A 20,265-nucleotide genomic window follows, 5' to 3' on the forward strand; every position below is an offset into this window, starting at 1 on the left:
GCGGTTATTTGGTCACGACATATCGGATCTGGTGTTTTGCTGTTTGTTTAAAGTGTTGTACTTCCATCTACGGTCAAGGCGTTCTTGTCGGCTCAAAATACTGGCGGGTGATTTTATTGAAATACCAACTCGTACATTCTCATTCGTGTGTGCTGAGTATTGTGAAAGAAAATAATATGAACGCATATCGAAGGAAGTTATTATTGCTGTCCTCGTACTAAAAATATACCCTTACACATTATGCTGAGACAATATTTTAAACAAGAATGTTTCAAGTCACGCACGATAGACTCATCATGTGTATTATATGGTATATGTACGACTCTACCACACCCCGAAGCAAATGTAAACGCCGTTTGTATGCTTTTTGTCTGCTCCCCGCCCCAGTGCACCGCCCATCAACAAAAGAAAAACTATGCAAAATCCACGTCGGCATCGGATTGCTCGTCGCTCCCATGCAGTCACACAATCTTGTAGACGCGCTTTGCGATCCAGTAGCAGGCCATGCCAAAGGCGAGTAGGCCCGCCGTAATCACCATAAAGTAGCGCAGATCGCCCTCGCCGTCCTGGCCGGGCACCCAGACGTTCATGCCCCAGAGGCCCGTGATGATGTTCATCGGCAGCACGATCGTGCCCAGCACCGTCAGCTTGCCGAGCACGTCGGCCGTCTTCTCCTGGCGCTCGTTCATGCGGATGTTGATCTGGGCGAGGTAGTTGCCGTGGGAGCGGGAGAGAATCTTCTCGTAGTGGCTCAGGTTGGACGTCATGGTGACAATGTGGTCCTGGATGTCGCCCAGGTACAGGCCGATCTCGCTGCGCGGCGCAATCTCCCAGTGCTCGTTGCAGCGCTTGGCAAAGCCCTTGATGACGTCGGCCTTGGTGCCCAGCAGCCGGTACAGGCTCATGACGCGCTTGCGGCAGTCGCCCACCTGCAGCAGCATGTTGGTGTCGGCCTCGGCCGTCGCCGCCGCGTTGCCACCGCTACCGCCACCGCCACTGCCACTGCCACTGGCGGTGCCGGTGGCCGTCTCGCTCTTCTCGCGGTTGGCCGCCAGCACATGGCCCGCCGCCGACGAGTGCATCTGCAGGATGGCGTCGTCAATGTCGTCGACCTCCTCCTCAATCTTTTGGATCAGCGGCACAAAGACGTCCGTGATGTCGTCGATGATGGCATACGAGATCCAGTCGGACGACAGGATCATGTAGTCGCTGAGCTGGCGGATGCGCCGGCGCACGTTGGCCGGGTGCGGTGTCATGGAGAAGTGGAAGCTGAGGACGCCCTCGCGGAACACGACCACGTACATGTTGACGGGGTCCAGGAACGTCTCGCTGCTGGGGTCCTGGTCGAACGAGCGGTAGCTCACAAAGTAGTAGTTGTGGAACAGCTCGACCTTTTCGCGCGCCTCCTGCATGACAATGTCCTCGGCCGTCAGCGGGTGGATGCCAAACGCCTTGCTCAGAATCTTCATCTCGGCCTCGGTCGGGCTCAGCACATCGAGCCACCACACCGGCCGCTCGCCGTAGCGGGGCTGCCGGGGCTGCCGGGGCAGTTTCGTGACGGCGCCCGGAGCTTGCCCAACGGCCGTATCGTTGCCCGTCCCCGACTGCCGGGACGACGAGCGGCCGTGCTCATTGGTGGCCACAGACGTCGCCGCGGCAGCGGCGTTGGCAGCGTCGGTGGCTGCCACGGCGGCAGCGGCAGTGACGGCGGCCCGCAGGTTCTCGCGCTCTGCCTGCCGCTGCGGTGTCAGTGCCAAGGGAGCCGGCCCAGGTGACATGGTCCGCAGGGGCCGCTGGTCGGGGCTGGTGACCTGGGGTGGAGACATCACGCGGGGGGGAGAGAGTGGTGTTGGGCGGCCAAAGTCATCCGACAATTGCGTGGGTGTGCGCTCCATGGTCGCCGAGGACTGCGGCGGGCGCAGTCCCTGTGATGCGGCACCGCTGCCGCCCTTTTCTGGGCTCGCAGTGCCTCCCGAGCGCGTGCCGGGGCGCTGAACGCTGTCGCCGGCGTTGGACAGGGCTTCGGCCACATAGAGCGGGTCACGGCTGAGGTTGAGGTCGGCAGCGGCGCTGGCGATGTCAGGCTCCTCGTAGCCGGGAACCATCGTGCCATCCAGCGCGCTGCCGTCACTCCTTTCGTGGCCGGGGACAAAGTCCGCGTCGTCGTCATCGTCCGAGTCGGAGTCGGACAGCAGGGGCGGGTCTGGAATGAAGAGCTCGCGGAAGCTGCCGCCGGGCTGCACGAGCTCGGAGATGGACTGGCTGTGGATGGTGCTCTGGAACTCTTCGTTGAAGTAGGTGAAGCGGTAGGGCGCGTCCTCTTCGGCGCGGTGCCAGCCCTTGTGGACGGGCCGCAGGCGGCCGTTGACGAGCTGCGGCTCCTTGATCTTCTTGGCGCGGCGGCCCTCGCTGCGGCCCTCCTTTTCGAATCGGCTCCACTCGTCGAGGATGGCCAGGTCAGGCCACTTGCCCCGGCGGCGGCGGTTCGTGCGCGCACGCCACGCCGCGGCATCACGCTCACGGTCGACGTCGTCGTCGTCGTCGCGGTGGTAGTCTTCTTCGTCCTCGGCCATCTCGGAGAGGTGCCTCTGCGGGAAGCACACGTCATTCTCACCGCCACCACCGCCAACACCAGCGCCAGCGCCACCCATCGAGCCCTTGTTGCTGTGTCCGTTGTGGGTGCTGCCATGGTCGCCGTCGCCACCGGCCGCCTTGGATGGCTGACGTCCCCGTTGATCATGGGAGCGATCGTGATCACGGTCCCGGTCGCGGTCCCAGTCGCGGTCCCGTTCACGGTCTCGCTCGCGATCGGCGAGCATGTCGTTCAGATTGTTCTTGCTGGACGAGGTCTCGGACCGGCGCAGGCCCACCGGTGACGAAGGCGCGCGCAGCTCATCGCGCAGCATCTGGTCGCCAAAGCTAATGTTGTTGTTGTGGTCGAGCAGGCGGTCCGTCGGACGCAGAGGCGGACTGCCGGGGACAGACGGTGGGTAGTTGACGCTGCTGTACCGCTCGGCGTTGGGAAAGGGGCTGAAGGGGTTGAGGAACTTGTTGTGGCGGCCGGAGTGGTTGGACCCGTGTCGGCTCGGCGGACGGGGCCCGTCGTTCGAAGAGCCCGTGGTGGCACCGTAGCCGCTGAAAGCCGCAGCGCGGGAAGCGGCAGCCGACGGAAAGTCGGACCCAATGCCGCCGCCGCCACCTCCACCTCCGCCGCCGCCGCCGCCGCCGCTGCCAGAGCTCGGCATGCGCTGCTCCTGGTGGTGCGACTGCGCGAGCAGCGGCGCCGTCTCGTTGGCATCGTCGTTGTTGTCGTCATTGTCAAGGTCGGCCTGTAGCCGTACCGACTGGCTGAGACTGGGCGTGACGGCAATCGAGGGCCGGCGGGCGCGCAAAAAAGGCTGCTGGTCGCGGTGGTCGAGCAGGCTCTCGCTCTCGAGGCTGGTGGTGCTGAGGCTGCGGGCGCGGTGGTTGTGGTGGATGTCAAAGAACTCGTCGCGCGAGGCGCCGGCCAGAGTCGTGTCCTTGAGAGGATCGGCCTCGACGTTGTCGTGTGCGCCCTCGTCGTCGCCGAGGCCGTGCGGCTGGACGACGGCAAACGACTTGCGACGCTGCTTCTTCTTGCCGCCGCGGTGCTTGTGGCGTTTACGCGGGGGGCCAGCCCCTGCAGATGTTCCTGGGGCTCCTGTTGCTGCTGGTGCTGCTGGTGCTCCTGTATTGGTCGGTTGCTGTTGGACGGCTGAAGCTGAAGCTGTGGCCGCAGACGGCGTGGCCGATGGCCGCGATGGCCGGGAGGGCGAAGCGGCCGTGCGAGACGACATCGTGACGCAGCCCAGGGGAGAACAGGAGAGACAAAGAGCAGACCAGGCAGTATTCCTGTCTATGAAAGTTGAAGGAAGGAAAACGCGTTTGTCTAAATTAAGGCGAAGGCATGCTATCGGCCAGGTTGCCGAACGGGATGTGGCCGAGGCGACCCATCCAGGAATCCGTTGGGCGTGAGTGCGTCGTTTCGGGGGGTATCGATAGTCGAGCGGCACAGCGATCGGTATCAAGACGTCGAAAGGGAGATTGTTTTCTTATTGAGCGTGTAAAAGTGGTCGGAAAGGGGGAGCGAAGAAGTGAAGAAAAATCTGAATAAAACGGAAGGCGAAGCCAAGTGAACCTTATCGTCGTTTTCTGCCTTGGAACATTGACTGGGGAAGGCGCTGAGGAGTTTGGGGGTAGTTAGGGGGAAGGGGCGTATTGGCGCAGTGGAGCTTTCCTCATTGGGAATCTTACGGTTGTTGCCACTGCCCGCACAGGAAGGTGCGATCTGGCGGTATTACGGCGATAGTGGCCAGGCCTCTCCGTCTGGAGCATTTGGACAGGTGCTTTTTCGCCCTGTGGGACGCGCCGGTGACGCATTCGATGCGGCGAGACCAGATCGTCTGACTACACCTGTATTTCGTACAAAAAGAACTAAATTGGCAGAAGCCGGCTTAGTAAATGGCAGAAAGGTGCCATCCAGGCGGGAGTTAGGAAAAGGCAGTAATTATTTGTGTGCTTTTGTTTCTTGTAGCACTCTCGCCCTGTAACGGCAGGTACTGTGAACCTGTGCTATTTGCCTTTCAGTAGTTATGGTGGTATACGTCGTACATTTCGGATGCGACCCGACGCCGACATAGGAGATCTACATAGGTTGTTCCTTCCCGTTCGTTCAAGGTGTGCTTGTCCCTGTGTATCGCTTCCCAAGCGGTTGGTCGTGGTTGCCTTCGTGCCCTATTTGACATTTGCCGTGATTGTCTTCGAGGCAGGCAGGCAGGTCAGGGCACTCGTGCCTTCCTGTCGACACAGCGCATATTCAGGCGCGTGCTTGGCGTGGCCTTTGACCCAGTGATGTCATCCAGTTGGCGCACGTGAAAATAGTAGAGTGGGGGCAGCCGCCCCACCGTTTACGACCTGCAGCTGCGACTCTTTGTGTTTGCAGGGGTGAAAACATGCGGCATGTTATGGCATATTCCATCTCAGCGAGCGGAAACACTTTGAAAGCAAGCGGGAAAAAATAGAAAATAAAATAGAAAATACAGAAACAGGTAGTCGCAAGATTCCATCAAAGTCTCCGTTGGCACGCCTAGTTCGGTCCAGGCCATTCAATTAATACGCTTTCAAATCTAATAATGTATGTACGTTAGTTAACATACGGAGCTGCCCAGTGCACCAGCCTTTGTGTCTTTTTGTTTATATTATATTATATATTTTGGAACAGTTTCCTTCAATTTGTGGGAGGTGGATATGGCACGTGAGAAAGCAGTGTCCACGACGCAAATCTACGGACATGCTCGCACGTGAACCAATCGGTCTATCTGATCTTGCGATGGTCGATGCTGCTGTTGAATTGGACAATAAGAGGTGTAAGTCATGTGCCTTGACTAACTTGATATGGCCCAAGCGAGGCCAAAGGAAGGTGCGGCCGGGAGCGGGCCCCGGGACCTGCACCGATTCCCGCTGCGGGAAGGAGTCTCGTGAGGGGAAGCTCAGGAAGGTACGATGAACAAAGCCCAACTGTTTGGGGAGAGCTTTCAACGAGGAGCAACTGCAATCAAAAAGGGAAGCTGCAAAGAGGGCCTTGGAAAAAAAGGGGGTGAAACCAAATCCAAAACAAATAGAACAAAGAATGTACGGCTTCGACAACGCGATCTAGAAAAGCACATCCAAACGAACCGAACAATTGCCAAGTAACACCGCCGCGCACCATCAATCATGCCCCCTCTTCCTGGGTTCTCCGACAACCCGCTGCGTACACGTGCCGACGTCGTGCGGGCAACGCTTGCATTGCTCCGACCGCTGCAGCAGACATGTTTCTCGCCGGGCCGCGGACGCGTGCGCATCCCCGTGGCGACGGGCGCGCACTTTGACGAGGCGGCGGCGCAGCTCGAGGGCTTTGCACGGCCGCTGTGGGCCGTTGGCGCTCTCTTGGAAGGCGGCGACAGCGACGAAAGCGATGACGTGCTAGCCCCCTGGATCGAGGGCATTGCCGTTGGCACCGACCCCGAGCACCCCGAGTACTGGGGCGACATCAGCGATATGGACCAGCGCATGGTCGAGTCGGAGATTGTGTCGTACGCGCTGCTGGCGGCGCCGAACCGGCTGTTTTACGCGCAGCCGCCGCGGGTGCAGGCCAACATTGTGCGGTGGCTGCGGCAGATGAGCGGAAAGGAGATGCCGCCGACCAACTGGCTGTGGTTCCGCGTGATGGCCAACCTGACGGTGCTGCGCTTAACGGACGGCCAGGCGGTCGGGGGCGGCCAGCACGCCTACAACCAAGTGCTTGTTGACCAGATGAACGAGGACCTGGCGAAGCTTGATTCCTACTACATTGGCGACGGCTGGTCGAGCGACGGATCGTGGCAGACGGAGGCGCAGCAGGCCGCCGAGCGCGAAGAGGCGCGCGTGCACGGCAGTCGCGACACAAGCATGGGCCGGCAGGTGGACTACTATTCGGGCAGCTTTGCCATCCAGTTCAGCCAGCTGCTGTACACCCGATACGGCGGCGCGCACCTCGACCCGGCGCGGGCCGAGCGGTACCGCAGCATGGCACGGCAATTTGGCGCGTCGTTTTGGCGGTACTTTGACGCGGACGGCGCGGCGATTCCCTTTGGGCGGTCGCTGACGTACCGCTTTGCGTGCGGCGGCTTCTTTGCGGCCCTGGCCGTGGCGCAGGTCGAGGATATGCCGGCGCCGCTGCACACGCCGGGGGCCGTCAAGGGCTTCCTGCTGCGGCACCTGCGGTGGTGGGCGGCGCACTCGGACGACGTGTTCGGTGTCGACGGCACGATGACCATCGGCTGGCAGTACCCCAACATGTACATGGCCGAGGACTACAACTCGCCGCAGTCGGTCTACTGGTGCCTCAAGACGCTGATTGCGGTGGCGCTGCGCGACGACGACGCCTTCTGGGCGGCGGAGGAAGAGCCGTATCCAGCGTTCTCGTCGGACCAGCCCGGCGTGCGTCTGGTGCCCACGCCGCAGCAGATCCTGTGCAACCACCCGGCCGGCCGCCACCACTTTATGCTGTCGCCGGCGCAGTATGTGGCCTGGCCGATGAAGGCGACGCAGGCCAAGTACTGCAAGTTTGCCTACTCGTCGGCGTTTCCCTTTTCCGTGCCGACGGGCCCGCTGATCCAGCAGATGGCGCCAGACAACAGCCTGGCGCTGAGCCGGGACGGGCGCGAGACGTGGGTGGTCAAGTGGAAGCACTGCGAGGCGGCCACGTTCACCGACGACGGATGGGCTGCGGTGCGGTGGTATCCCTGGGGCGCCGACCGGGCGGTGCAGGTGGACACGACCCTCGTCCCGCCGACAGATGCATGGCCGGACTGGCACGTGCGTGTGCACCGCATCCGCGTGAACAAGGCGATCCCGATGCTGCATGCCGTGGAGGGCGGCTTTGCCGGGCCAGGACGGAGAAAGAGCGCGCGAGGCGACGGCGCCAATCTCGGTCCGGCCGCGGAGAAGCCGGCGAAGCTGGTCCTGGGGGAAAGCGAAGAGGTGGTGCTGGGCGACGATGCACCCTCCGTGCTGATTCTGTCCTACGCAGGCGCACTGGGCGTCGCCATAGACGCGCCGATTCTACGCTGCGCTGGTGATGCGGGCAGCGCTACGGTCCAGGCGCGGTGTGCGCCGCTCAAGCCCGATTCCAACACGAGCCTGGCGTACCAGCGCAGCCTGATGCCGGCTGCGTACCACGATGTTGTCGATGCGACAGCGGGCGAGCTGGCGGCGGGCACAGAGCTGGTGCTGGTGACCAAGGTGTTTGCCATCCAGGCCGGCACGGACGACTCTGAGCGGGTAGACATTACGGAGCGGTGGAACAACAAGCCGAGAGTGGCCTTTGGCAAGGCATCAGCCGAGCCATGTATTGTGCTGCGGGAGTAGTCTGCGCGTGGTGGGAGCAGGCGTATCTCCTTACTGGCCAAAAAAAGTCACCGGCCAGCGAACCCCATACCCCGCATAAAATGATCGTTTTAGTTTCTTGTTTTCTCTTTCGACACAGCATCAAGCACCAGCATGGCGATGCGCATTGTTGTACAATGTCGTTCTCGGACCATCCCCGGCGAGCCTGAGAAACGACGGATCACCTTGGCGAATATAATTTGTACCCGCAAGTGGAACCGTCCTTTTGACAAAGACCAAGACCGTATCCGATCTTCTGGTCAATTTTGTTCCGCCAACGACCGAGTTTACATCTTGATAGACAACGGCAAACCTGATTCCCCAGAGGTGTCTACGTCCATGTATCGATGGGGCGGGGCCGAGCTGTAAGTCATCTCCCTTTTTCCTTTTTGATTGACTTTGCTAATCTAAAGGTAGTATTTCGATGCCACTCAACAATACAATCCTAGGCTTCCTCAAAAGCTACCCATTCAATATTACGGAGACCACACCAAGAGGCTATACCGATGAGGAATATAAAGAAAAGTTTGGCGAGGAGAAGTTGTGTGAACTGATTCTCGGGAGGATTCAACAAAGGCAGAAGTGGGGACATATGCTTCTTGCCTCGGAGGAAGAATTTTTAAAAACCCATCCAGAGCTTGTCTTTCATAGCCGTGGAAATACAGCGTAGCAAAACGACGTGAATGTTGACGTCAACCTGGTTTTCTCATCTTTGTCGAAAGACTCATACACCTCATGCACAAGAAACGAGCGTTGTTGATATGCGCCACGAACCGAGCTCGCGTCGTTCGTCTTGTTTGACGGCACCATACATACACGGCATGACTGCGATGAACGTGTCAGATGCGTTGTCAAGAACTCGGCGAAAGGCACCTTCGGTCAAGGTTTCCAAGCCCGAGACACCACGAATAGACTTGTGGCGATCAAGGCTGTTGTATCTCCGACCCATAAAAGTAGCATAGACCCATTCACGAACACAAAACACTGTATGTTGTTGTACTCGACATCTGGTTCAACCGGCTAAAAGCCCAGCGTACGGAGCACCCAATCCACGATACTCCGCACTGCCAAAGTGGCCAAGAACGTCGTTTAACGTCTAGCTCCATTTGCCGGATTACGCTCCATAACACGGGCACCGGACAAAGTCACGGCCGGGATTCGGGCGGCTCTGCAACGAACAAAAAGTTGGAGAACCCGCCAGCATCGAGTGGACGAGAGACACAGCGAACGGACGATGGAATAAAGAAAACTGGCTGTGAGGAGGACAAAGTAATAAAGCTCGACGTCCGATGAAAGCAAGCGCAAACAAAAGAAAGAAAAAGATCATTCGACAAGATAATAGTATCAAAATCGAAAGAACACAGACGCGCCTTACCACACCAGCATCCCATCTTCCACTGGCCTCCCCGCCGTTCCACGTCCACCAATCAACACTCCTCAACATGCCCAGCTCCGCATCGACAACCAGCTCCGAGGGTGCCGGCGGTGCGCACAGCGACAATACCTCTGACAGCTCCGTCGACGGCACACCAGACATTATGGACCGGCCCAGCGTCAAGCCGGTCGCAGCATCGACACCGACGGGCCTGTCCATGGCTCCGCCCCTTGCGGAACGCCTCAGCGGCCTCTTTGCCGAGAACACCATGGCCAAGATCACGCGGACAGCCGTCGAGGCGCTCGTCGACAACGACCCGCCGACGCGGTATCCCGAGTACGTGCCGGTGACGGGGCCCGGGGCCGGCCAGTATGCGCTGCGCGAGGCGGACTTTTGGACGTGCGGGTTCTTCCCGGGCAGCATCTACCTGCTGCTGGAGCGGTTCAACAAGTTCCCGCAGGCGGTCGCACTGCGCCTGTCGGCGGCGCTGCGCCGCCGCGTGCAGACGACGCTCGAGACGACGGCGCAGTCGTGGGACGGGCCGATCCGCAGCATGGCGGGCCGCACCGACACGCACGACATGGCGTTTATCGTGATGCTGTCGCAGCGGGCGTGCTTTGAGCAGTACCACACGCCCGCGGCCCGGGCGGCCGTGGTCCAGGCGGCGTACGCGCTGCACGGGCGCTTCCACGCGACGGTGGGCGCGATCCGGTCGTGGGACCGGCTGGACCAGGACGGCGTGCTCGTCGACTCGCTGGCCGACGACTTCCTCGTGATTGTCGACTCCATGGTCAACCTGGACCTGCTGTACCACGTGGCGGCCCTGGAGGGCGACGACACGCTCGCCGCCGCGGCCACGGCGCACGCCAACACGGTCCTGGGCAGCATTCTGCGGGACGAGGCGCCGAACACGTCACCGGACGACGGCCGGCCCATGTACAGCACGTTCCACGTGGCCAACTTCTCGCCGGCGACGGGCGCGGTCAAGGAGCTGCGCACGGCGCAGGGCTACGCGCGCGACTCGACGTGGGCGCGCGGCCAGGCCTGGGGCATCCTGGGCTTTGCGCGCACGTTTGTGCGCACGGGACAGCCGCAGTTTGCGCGCGCCGCCGCGGGCCTCGCAAACTACTTTTTGCACCGTCTCGCCGCATCGCCGGCGTGTGTCGAGGTCGAGGTCGACATCGGCGGCCATGGTCACGGCCGCAAATGCGGTCGCCTTGTCCCCCTCTGGGACTTTGACGCGCCCGTCGACCCCCACGCCGTGGCCGACACGGGCCCGCTGCGCGACTCGTCGGCCGGCGTGATTGCCGCCAACGGCATGCTGGTGCTGTCGCAGGCGCTGCGGGCGCGCGGCCAGACGCACGAGGCCGACCGGTTCCTGCAGGCGGCGCTGGACATTGTCAAGGACACGCTGGCGCTGTCGCTGGCGCCCGAGACGGCCGAGTTTGTGGAGGAGGAGAAAAGAGAAAAGGCAGAGTCAACGGCGTTGGCCGTCGTCAAGGACACACACGCCGGCCAGTCGTTTGCCGCAATCCTGAAGCACGCAACAGCCAATGCCAATGCGCGGGACCACCACCGGTACTGGAACCACGGGCTGGTGTATGCCGACTACTATTTGCTCGAGTTTGGCAACCAGCTGCTGCGGATGGGATTGGCATAGCGGATTACGAGCGAAGGAGTCGTCGGATGACAGTGATAGACTAGATTACAGAGGACTGACGGCGAAGACAACACTAGACATGAGAATAGGCAATGAGGATACAGACTGAATTCGACCCTGCCGATGAGCACAAGAATTATTCAATGAAGTATTGTAGTCATCCAGTAACTTGTGACGACTGCATGGCCATCGATTTAATGTTTGCAGTGATTTAATTTTGAAATGCAAACCGACGCCCAAAGCCAAGCCGCGAAAGGCGTGAATGACCATAGTTACCGGCCACGCACCGTGTTTGGCCGCTTGTCCGATACCAACGACAAACCGGGCGAATGCACGCTCGCAGGTCGTCGGCCCCGTCGCCCAAATGGGCCCAGACACAGCCCGATGCCCGCGTAGCGTGCGTTGCCGTGCACTATCGTGCGGGGAACAGGAACAAGGGCCAACGGCAAAAGGAAAAAGGAAGATTGGGAAAGGTAAAATTATGGAGACAACTGCAGCGAATCTGGGGCCCAGGTCACCAGGGACAGGCCACACGACGTCTTTCCTTCGTCCCTGTCTAGGTCAGCCATTCTTTGACTCAACAAGATGCAACGCAGCCATGCCGCGTATTTGCCGGGCCCAGTCGCACGGCCAAGATATAAACAAGGCCCTGCGTCCGTCTGGCCACGACCGACACGGCGTTTGAACTTTGCCTGCATCCATCATCTCTACTTTGTTCCCAATTTATTTTGCTTCGTCTCCATCTTCACACACCTCCACCATGGGCGCCTTTACGGACGCGTCCGCCGGTGCTGGCGTCAACCTCGCCGACCTGATCCCCAAGGACCGCAAGCCGTGGTGGCGCGACACGCGGCTGCTGCACCTCAACTTTTTGCTGCTGTCGGCGCTGCTGACGCAGACGGCCTCCGGGTTCGACTCGAGCATGATCAACGGCATGCAGTCGCTCACCCACTGGGCCGCCTTCTTCGACCACCCCAACGGCACGCGCCTCGGCGCCATGACCGCCGGCACCACGGGCGGCACCCTGATTGCGGTGCTGTGGTCGTCGCAGCTCTGCGAGCGCTTCGGCCGGCGCTGGCCCATCTTCGGCGGCTCGGCCGTCATCATCCTCGGCTCGGTGCTGCAGGGCGCCGCGCAGAACTTTGGCATGTTCGTCGCCGGCCGCTTCATTGTCGGCGCGGGCCTCTGCATGGTCTCGACGGCCGCGCCGCCGCTGCTGACCGAGTGCGCGTACCCGACGCACCGCGGCGTGCTCGTCAGCATGTACATGGTCTCGTGGCCGCTCGGCTCGCTCGTGGCCGCCTGGATCACCTACGGCACCTTCCGCATCGACAGCGCCTGGTCGTGGCGCCTGCCGAGCCTGCTGCAGTGCTCCGTGTCCGTCGTCCAGATGGCCCTCGTCTGGTTCGCGCCCGAGTCGCCGCGCTGGCTCATCTACAACAACCGCCAGGACGAGGCGCGGGCCTTTTTCGCCAAGTTCCACGGCCACGGCGACGCCGACGCGCCGCTCGTGCGCTTCGAGATGGCCGAGGTCGTCGCCACGCTCGAGATGGAAAAGGAGCAGAAGCAGGCGCGCTGGGCCGCCTTCTTTCGCACCCCCGGCATGCGCCACCGCTTCTTCCTCGCCGCCTGGATCCCGGCCATGCTCCAGTGGTCGGGCAACAATCTGACCTCGTACTACTTGACCCGCGTTCTCAACTCCATCGGCATCACCGACAGCAAGACGCAGCTCATCATCAACGGCTGCCTGTCCATCTGGTCGTTCCTGACCGCCCTCGTCTTTGCCGGCCTCGTCGACCGCCTCGGCCGCCGCTTCTTGTTTCTGCTCGGCATGGCCGGCATGCTGCTGTCCTACGTCATCTGGACCATCTGCTCGGCCCTCAACCAGCAGCGCAACTTTGAGGATCACGGCCTCGCCGCCGGCGTCATCACCATGATCCTCGTCTTCTCCGCCTTTTACCACGTGCAGTCGCCCGCCGCGCCCACCTACATCATGGAGATCCTCCCCTTTACGCTGCGCGCCAAGGGCGCCATGCTCTACCAGCTCACCGGCAACATCGCCGGCATCTTCAACAGCTTCGTCAACCCCATCGGCATGACCAACCTCGGCTGGCGCTACTACATTGTCTGGTGCTGCGTCATCGCCTTCAACCTCGCCACCATCTACTTTTTCTTCCCCGAGACCCGCGGCTACGCGCTCGAGGACGTCGGCCAGATCTTTGACGGGCCGGACGCGCTCACGGGGACCAATGCCATGCGCAAAATGGGCATGACGGTCGACGGCGAAGTGGAACATGCCGAAGACGCCGAAAACGTCGAAAACGCCGATGCGAGCACGGCGTCGGCCGCCAAGCGCACCGTCCAGCACAACGAAGTCGAGGCTGTCTAGGAGGGAGCATGTACCTTGTCTTATACAGTCATATAGCAATCTTTTGTAGTGGCGAGATGGTATTGGGTAACGTTAGTCATGCAGATAGAACAACAATAACAACAATCACCTAATGGCCAATAATATCACCAGATTTTAGACCCAGTCGATAGTCAGCTGACTACCTGTCTGACAGGTCAGGTGACAATCTCGGCTTTTCTCCTCTGTCATTAGATAAGTCCAGCAATGCGACCTTTGTGGGTCCAGCTCTTGGCCAATGGGCTTTTAAGGCTGTGCCACAGCTTGGTGGCTTGGGGCAAAAGCAGCTCCATACGACGTACTCCGCCATTGTGATGGTGATATAGGTAAGCTGCGATGTGAAGGACAATGGAACAATTGAACCTATCCAGGAAGCAAATACGCTGGAATTCGTACGTTGCTTGATCCAAGGCGAATACAACAAGATTCAGAGAATGCGAGTCTGAAGGGCATAGCCCTGGAAGGCCCTGGACTGTAGTTGACGGCTGTATCATGTGACGGATGTTAGTCACCACAACACACAAACGCGTCGACATTTTTCTCGGTTGCACAAGAAAGCCATATTAGGCAACAGCTCAATAGTCAGCGTCAACTGAATTTTTTTCCTTTCACTTTTGCACAGGATTCCCTTTTACTTTCTCTCCCATCTCCCCATTTCTGTCTCTGCCCACAGAACATCCATTTCTCTTCTTCTTTCTACACCTTACTGCTCCCATTATCACACTGATACCATGTCGTCGCCGTATGCTGAACGCTTCCATTTCACGAGGTCCTTTGTCGGGCCCCTTGTGAGCGCAGACTTTGCAGACCATTTGGCTCCCAAGGATCCCGACCTGGCGATCACGATCGAGAATGCCATGCTTATTTCCATCGACGACATGGTGCGGGCGGCTTCTGTCCCCCTCGATGGGACCGTGACGGGCACGTCGGATCTCGTGTACCAGCTGAAGCCGTTTTACAGCACCTCGTTCCTCGCTCACCTGTCGGACGCGGCGTTCCAGTTTGACATGGTGTCCGGAGAGACAGAGGGCAGCCTGAGCGACGTCTTCTTTGCAACGGAGACACCAAAGACGTGGGCTCAGCGCATTGCCTGCGCCATGGCTGCCGCGGCCGAGCAGGCTGCCGATGCCGAGATGACACCGCGTCCTGGGCACGCCAGCATCGTCGTGCCGCCGTCGGCTGCCGCGAGCATCCCTGCAGCCGGCCAAGCAGGGACGAGTTCTTCCGCGACGGCGGCCACTCCGACCACTACGGCCACGCTGTTCGATCCACCCGTGCTCTCTACCTGCCCCATCATTGACATTGATCTCGTCGGCCCAAACATCAAGGCAGCATGGATGGCAAATCCTGTGACGAGAGCGATGGAAGACGCAGCCGTGGCCCCTATTCGCCAAGACCGCAACTGGAGCCCGACAGGTGCCTCCCTCCCTGTCTACCACGGCACCACGGCGCCGGCCGTAAACACGGAACGAGCATACGCGCACAACGACATTGCTGCGCGAATCACGCTCTCCAACGTGACGCCAAGTGTTCTGCTCCCCATGGTGACGCCGAATCAGATGGCCCCCGCATACCGTGCACTTGCGGCCATCTACACGGGCTTCAGTCCGTTCCGGTGCTACCTGTGGGCTCTTTTCCACGCAGAAGTCATTGCCAACATCCCCACGGGGAGCTCTGTAACAAGAAATATGGCGTCTCGCTGGGACTGCCCGCACCCGCCGCCGCATCAACACCGGGGCATTCGACTGCTCAAGTTCTGTCCGCAAGCCGGCGTCATGAGCACATTGCCCACCTTTGTTCTGCCAGACGGTGCCCAAGACGGCTGGATCCGTCGCGTCAAAGAAATTGGCGATCAGCATCAGTTCGATCCGTGAGTTCATAGTCCCAATGCCCTCCTCCTCGTGCGCACATTTCTAACATACGCAGTCTCTCCATTGACAATGAGGGGCCAACCGAGGACCTGTGGCAGCTTTTCCGCGATTTCCACGGCCAGCCGGCTGGCACGCCCTGGCCGTCCGTTTTGCATTGCCATGAGGGCCAGCTGCAATCCAGACAGCTCAAGCACTTTACGAAACAGCTGTGGCGAACCGTGTGGCACAGACGTGATTGCCAGGTCCTCAACGCCTCCCTTCACTCGAACATGGCCATCAGCTTGACCATCACAAACTCCACCGGGACTACCAACGACAACTACCAATATAAAACCGGCAAGCGCCAATCGCTCTAGGGGAGCCTCAAACCGCGCCGCGGGAATTTGAGAAAGGCACTGTCTAGTATTTTCCATGCGAATGACGGTGCGCAGGCCTAGTGAAATCATCCCTTTAAGTGGAATTCCATTACGTCGGTCATGCGTGGCTGAGACGACTACTGTTTACCTGTTCCGTTTTTTTAACTCGTGAGGTCTTATTCCTACTTGTTTTCTTTTCTTTTATTTTCTCTCTGTTTCTCGTTTTTTTCTCGTTGTTTCTCGTTAATCGCTCTAGGGGAGCCTCAAGCCGCGCCGCGGGAATTTGAGAAAGGTACTGCCCACTGTTTTTCCCATACGAATGACGGTGCGCAGGCCTAGTAGAATCATCCCTTTAAGTGGAATTCCATTACGTCGGTCATACGTGACTGAGACGACTACTGTTTACCTGTATTGTTTAACTAACCCGTCAAGTTTAAGTACTGCTTATTTTTCTTTTCTTTTTTTTCTGTTTCTCGTTTCTCGTTTTGCTGTAACCTATTAATTTCGACCGATTACTGAGATTACTCACAATAATAATTACTATTTGTACTCTACAGCTAATAACCCTGACAGGAAGTAGGTCAAATGTGTACGTGAAAGCTTTACGGACGCTACCTCCGGGCCTCCGGATCGGGGGATATCCGTGTTGCCGTTCAAGCCTTCTGTGATGAATCGAAGGCCAGAGATGGCTTGTTTTTGGGGCGTCGACGAGTTTTGCTTCTTCGGCGACTGTCGCCCGGCCTTTGCCCATTTAGCCGATGTCTCCGCATTTATACTCGATCCCTGTTAGTCGTTGCTCGTCTTATTATTCGTGGAAACGACATGCCAAAAATGGAGCAGACCCATGTCTCCCATCTCGTGCGGGGGCTATCGGCGAACCAGAACTCGGTTGTAGAGGCAGAAATGATAAAATGATGGAGTGTTCGGTGCAAAGTCACACGACGGGACGGGATTTACGTCGTACTCTGAACTTGTGTGTCCATTGCTGTCCTTCTATTTCATTTCACTTTTCTCTCCTCTTTTCTTCTCACCGGCCCTGTCGCTGCTGGCCCGACAATCACGATGAGCCCGACTGCACAGACAGCCTCTCATGAGGCCCAAGATGGCCCCGAAAGACACCCCGATGGCACCGCCGACGAATCTTCCGAGACACGCCCCGAGACACCGGCAGATCAGCCACCACCAACAACGACTACTACCGAAACAGGAGCTGAAACGTCCTGTCTGGGTTGTCGCCGGCGCAAGCTGAAATGCTCGCGTGATCTGCCGAGCTGTGCCCACTGCCAGCGACTGGATGTAGCGTGCGCCTACGACACAAAAAAGGCCAAACCAGGACTGCGACCAGGCGCCATTGAGGCGTTGAGCCAGCGCATCGAGGTGCTGGAGAATGCACTGGCAGGAAGGCAGACCATCAGCCCTGTGCCGGAGTCCAATGCAAACGGACATGCAAACACAACCGTCGTTGGCATCTTGGCGTTGCTGGCCCAGGAACTGCAAAAACTCAACGCAGCAGCAGCACAAGTTGCACCGGCAACTGCAACCGGAACATCTACCGCTGCTGCAACACAACCGCGCGCACATGGCGCCTTGCACATCGCCTCGCCGTCCTCGACGGCCTCGTCGCCCATGACGGCCATGACGGCCAGGACGGCCAACGGCTACGGCCAGAGCGGTCTTGACAGTCACGGGCACAGCCACCGCCCGCGCAAACGCCAGCGCATGGTCGACAGCTGCGGCAACCCAGACATTGACCTGGCGCGTCCGCTCCAGGACCTGGCCCAAGACCCGGCCGCATCCCCCGGCTTGCCGCCGCCTGCGACGCTGCAGGCCGTCGTCAACGCCTACTTTGTGGCCGTGCAGCCGTGGATCCCTGTGCTGCACGAGACGCAGTTCCGGCGGCGCATGCACGACCCGGCGCAGCGGCCGCAGCTGACCTGTCTGCTGCACGCCATGGTCGTCGCGGCGGCGCGGTACGTCCAGGAGGGCGTGGAGAGCGCGGAGGACGTGGAAGGCGCGGAGGGCGCGGAGAACGGCATCATCGACACGGACGCTCTGCTCCGACTGGCCGCCCGCTCGCGCAGCCACGTGCTGTTGACGGCCATGGACGCCCTGACGGTCGAGAACCTGCAGGCGCTGATCATCCTGGCCTTCCACGACATTGGATCCGGCCGGACGGCGCGTGCCTGGTCCATTGTGGCCTCGCTGACGCGCACCGTCGACTACCTGGGACTGAACACGGAGGCCGAGGACGACGAAAACAGCAGCCATGTCACTCGTACGAACGGCACCAAAAGAGGCGGCGGCCACAAACAGCAGCAGCAGCAACAAGGACAACAGCAAAAACAAAATCATACCCTGCTGCACCCCATGTCCCTGCTCAGTCCCCCCTCCAACTGGATCGAAGAGGAGGAGCGCCGACGCGTGTTTTGGTGTGTCTTGTTGCTGGACCGCTTCTGCTCCGTGGGCACGGGCTGGACCACGGGCCTCGCGGCCGCCGATGTGCACCGCCGCCTGCCAGCCGACGGCTTTTTCTTCCACAAAGACGAACCCGTGCTGACTCCGTACATGTACGGCGCGCCGCCTAGCAGTGGTGGCGGCCCATCCACGGGTGACGTTGACCGGGCACGTGACCGGGAGGTGCGGGATCGGGACCTGGATCGGGACCGGGAGCGGGACCCGGCGGACCCGCCCGTGCGGTCGCCCGCGTCGACGCACGTCCACGGACACAACACCAACGTCGGCGCGCTCGCGTACTGCATCGAGGCGGCCGAGTCGCTGAGCCGCGTCGTGTCGACGTTCTTGCGCCAGAGCGTCGACTTTGGCAGCCGGCCGGACGTCAGCCGCTGGCTGACGCGCTTCAAGGAGCTGGACCTGCAGCTGGTGCACTGGAAAATGTACCTGCCGCAGCGGTGGCGCGACTCCAACGTGTCGCGGCAGCCCGCGCGCGTCAACATGGACCCGAACCTGACGCTGGCGCACATCACGCACAACACGTCGACCCTCCTGCTGCACCAGCGCATCGCGTACCCGGACGCGGCCTGGTGGGCGCAGTGGACGAGCATGGTCAAGGTGAAGCTGCCGAGCGTGTGCAGCGCCGAGACGTGCCAGAATGCGGCCATTGAGACGGCCGCCATCACCAGCAAGTACCTGCGGTTCACGCCCAAGCACCGGCCCGTGGCGAGCCAGTTTGCCTTTTGCGTGTACATCAGCGCACGGGTGCTCTTGTTGCACGGGCGCAGCGAGGTGGGGCGAGAGGTATCCAGCAGCGGAATGACCAACGGGGCTGCCACCGGGGACGCCACCGACGTCGACGTGCTGCCCGAGTTCTTCTCGCTGCTGCGGAGTCTGGAGGACATGGACCGACGGTGGTTGGGCAGCAGCAGCAACAGCCGACTCGACCAGGACGCGTCCAAAAAGAGCACCAGTCTTGCCGGCCACTACGCGCAGCACCTCAAGGACTTGTATCGGCAGTGTCTGGCCAGTCCGTCGTTTGTGGTGGACGTGCTGGGGTACACCGAGTTTGAGCCAGACGTCCCGTCCGTGTCTGAACCTGTCCCCGAGCCGGCTCCTCCGGCGATTCCTTTGGCCCCTACGCCGGTGCCAGCACCTGCCCCGACCCATCCACAGCAACAAATGGCAGCGGTGCATCCGTCCATGCACACAATGAACCAGCCCAACCCGGCCTCGACGTGGCCCATGCAGCCGCTCGACCAGCTGTCGCCTGTGATGACATATCACCAACACGCGGCCCAAGCACACGCCATGGCCGACAATTCGGCGTCGGCGTACGCGGCGGCCTCGGTGGTGTCAGTACCGACGGGCCACACAGGCCACACCGACGACCTGACGGCGATTTCGCATTTGTTGCTGGACCAGCAGTTTATGGACCGTGACCGCGTCATTAGCTTTGAAGACAGTTTCTTTGCAGCGCCCGGGCGTTGGACATAGGTGGTGGTGTTTGTGTTGGGTGTTGGACAATCGAGCAGTATATTGATACGTTGTCCTAGGTTGTGGTATATGCTACAGGAAGTAATTTTGATATGTTGAAAATCGAATGTAGGTTTGCTACCTTGTGCAAAAGCGGACGAAAGAACTTTAGTCCGTGGTCCGCAGCTTGCCGGTCATGTTGAGAGCAACGTGTGTAGCACAATGTGGCGTGTGTGAGATGAGATGCGAGAGTTGTTTATGTGCCGTCGGTTCTCAGCTTGTGTTTTTATGGAATGTAAATGGACTGACTTTGATTCAAATGCATTTCAAGACAAAGTCTCAGCCGATACCAATACTGGCACCGGACAGCGTGCTGACTTTCGCGATGTTGTGGGAGAGGGAAGTGGTGATTCAACCTGGGCAGCGGTGTCGAACTACTACATCAATCCCAACGGAAACGAGCCTAGGGAAGTTAAGCGAGGAACTTTTCGTTAGCCACAGACCGTCGGACAAAAGCACAGAGGTAAGATACCTAATCCAGAAAGCGACAAAGCTGGCTTATTCTGTCGTTGTATAGTTACGTTGTTTTATAGCTTGAAAATAAACCTAGTTATAGTTGATGTTAGTTTTATATAAAAAACGTCCAAGAATCCAATGAGAACCTTGGTGCTACATCCACCTGGGCTCTGTTATAGTCGGCTTTAAAAGGCGGTGAGCTTAGTTAGACACAACGTCTCTAA

At 59.7% G+C, this 20,265-nt stretch overlaps 6 protein-coding genes across 6 annotated transcripts; 5 read left to right on the forward strand and 1 right to left on the reverse strand.

Moving 5' to 3' along the window:
- Positions 1–461: 461 nt before the first annotated feature.
- SPBR_01257 (Mg2+ transporter protein) lies at positions 462–3,818 on the reverse strand (the record flags this gene model as incomplete). The annotated part of the gene is made up of 1 exon (XM_040759568.1): positions 462–3,818. One exon carries the CDS (start codon positions 3,816–3,818, stop codon positions 462–464), a length of 3,357 nt encoding a protein of 1,118 aa, XP_040619813.1.
- A 1,918-nt stretch (positions 3,819–5,736) lies between these two features.
- Positions 5,737–7,911, forward strand: SPBR_01425 (uncharacterized protein; the record flags this gene model as incomplete). The annotated part of the gene is made up of 1 exon (XM_040759736.1): positions 5,737–7,911. One exon carries the CDS (start codon positions 5,737–5,739, stop codon positions 7,909–7,911), a length of 2,175 nt encoding a protein of 724 aa, XP_040619814.1.
- A 1,460-nt stretch (positions 7,912–9,371) lies between these two features.
- SPBR_01623 (glucuronyl hydrolase) lies at positions 9,372–10,964 on the forward strand (the record flags this gene model as incomplete). The annotated part of the gene is made up of 1 exon (XM_040759933.1): positions 9,372–10,964. One exon carries the CDS (start codon positions 9,372–9,374, stop codon positions 10,962–10,964), a length of 1,593 nt encoding a protein of 530 aa, XP_040619815.1.
- A 760-nt stretch (positions 10,965–11,724) lies between these two features.
- On the forward strand, positions 11,725–13,353 carry SPBR_01610 (sugar transporter; the record flags this gene model as incomplete). The annotated part of the gene is made up of 1 exon (XM_040759920.1): positions 11,725–13,353. The coding sequence occupies one exon, from the start codon at positions 11,725–11,727 to the stop codon at positions 13,351–13,353; it is 1,629 nt and encodes a 542-aa protein (XP_040619816.1).
- A 749-nt stretch (positions 13,354–14,102) lies between these two features.
- On the forward strand, positions 14,103–15,598 carry SPBR_01658 (uncharacterized protein; the record flags this gene model as incomplete). The annotated part of the gene is made up of 2 exons (XM_040759968.1): positions 14,103–15,241; positions 15,298–15,598. The coding sequence occupies 2 exons, from the start codon at positions 14,103–14,105 to the stop codon at positions 15,596–15,598; spliced, it is 1,440 nt and encodes a 479-aa protein (XP_040619817.1).
- A 1,062-nt stretch (positions 15,599–16,660) lies between these two features.
- Positions 16,661–19,546, forward strand: SPBR_01307 (uncharacterized protein; the record flags this gene model as incomplete). The annotated part of the gene is made up of 1 exon (XM_040759618.1): positions 16,661–19,546. One exon carries the CDS (start codon positions 16,661–16,663, stop codon positions 19,544–19,546), a length of 2,886 nt encoding a protein of 961 aa, XP_040619818.1.
- Positions 19,547–20,265: the final 719 nt, after the last annotated feature.

Source organism: Sporothrix brasiliensis (assembly GCF_000820605.1).
Source record: "Sporothrix brasiliensis 5110 chromosome Unknown Cont18, whole genome shotgun sequence".
Lineage (NCBI taxonomy): Eukaryota > Fungi > Ascomycota > Sordariomycetes > Ophiostomatales > Ophiostomataceae > Sporothrix > Sporothrix brasiliensis.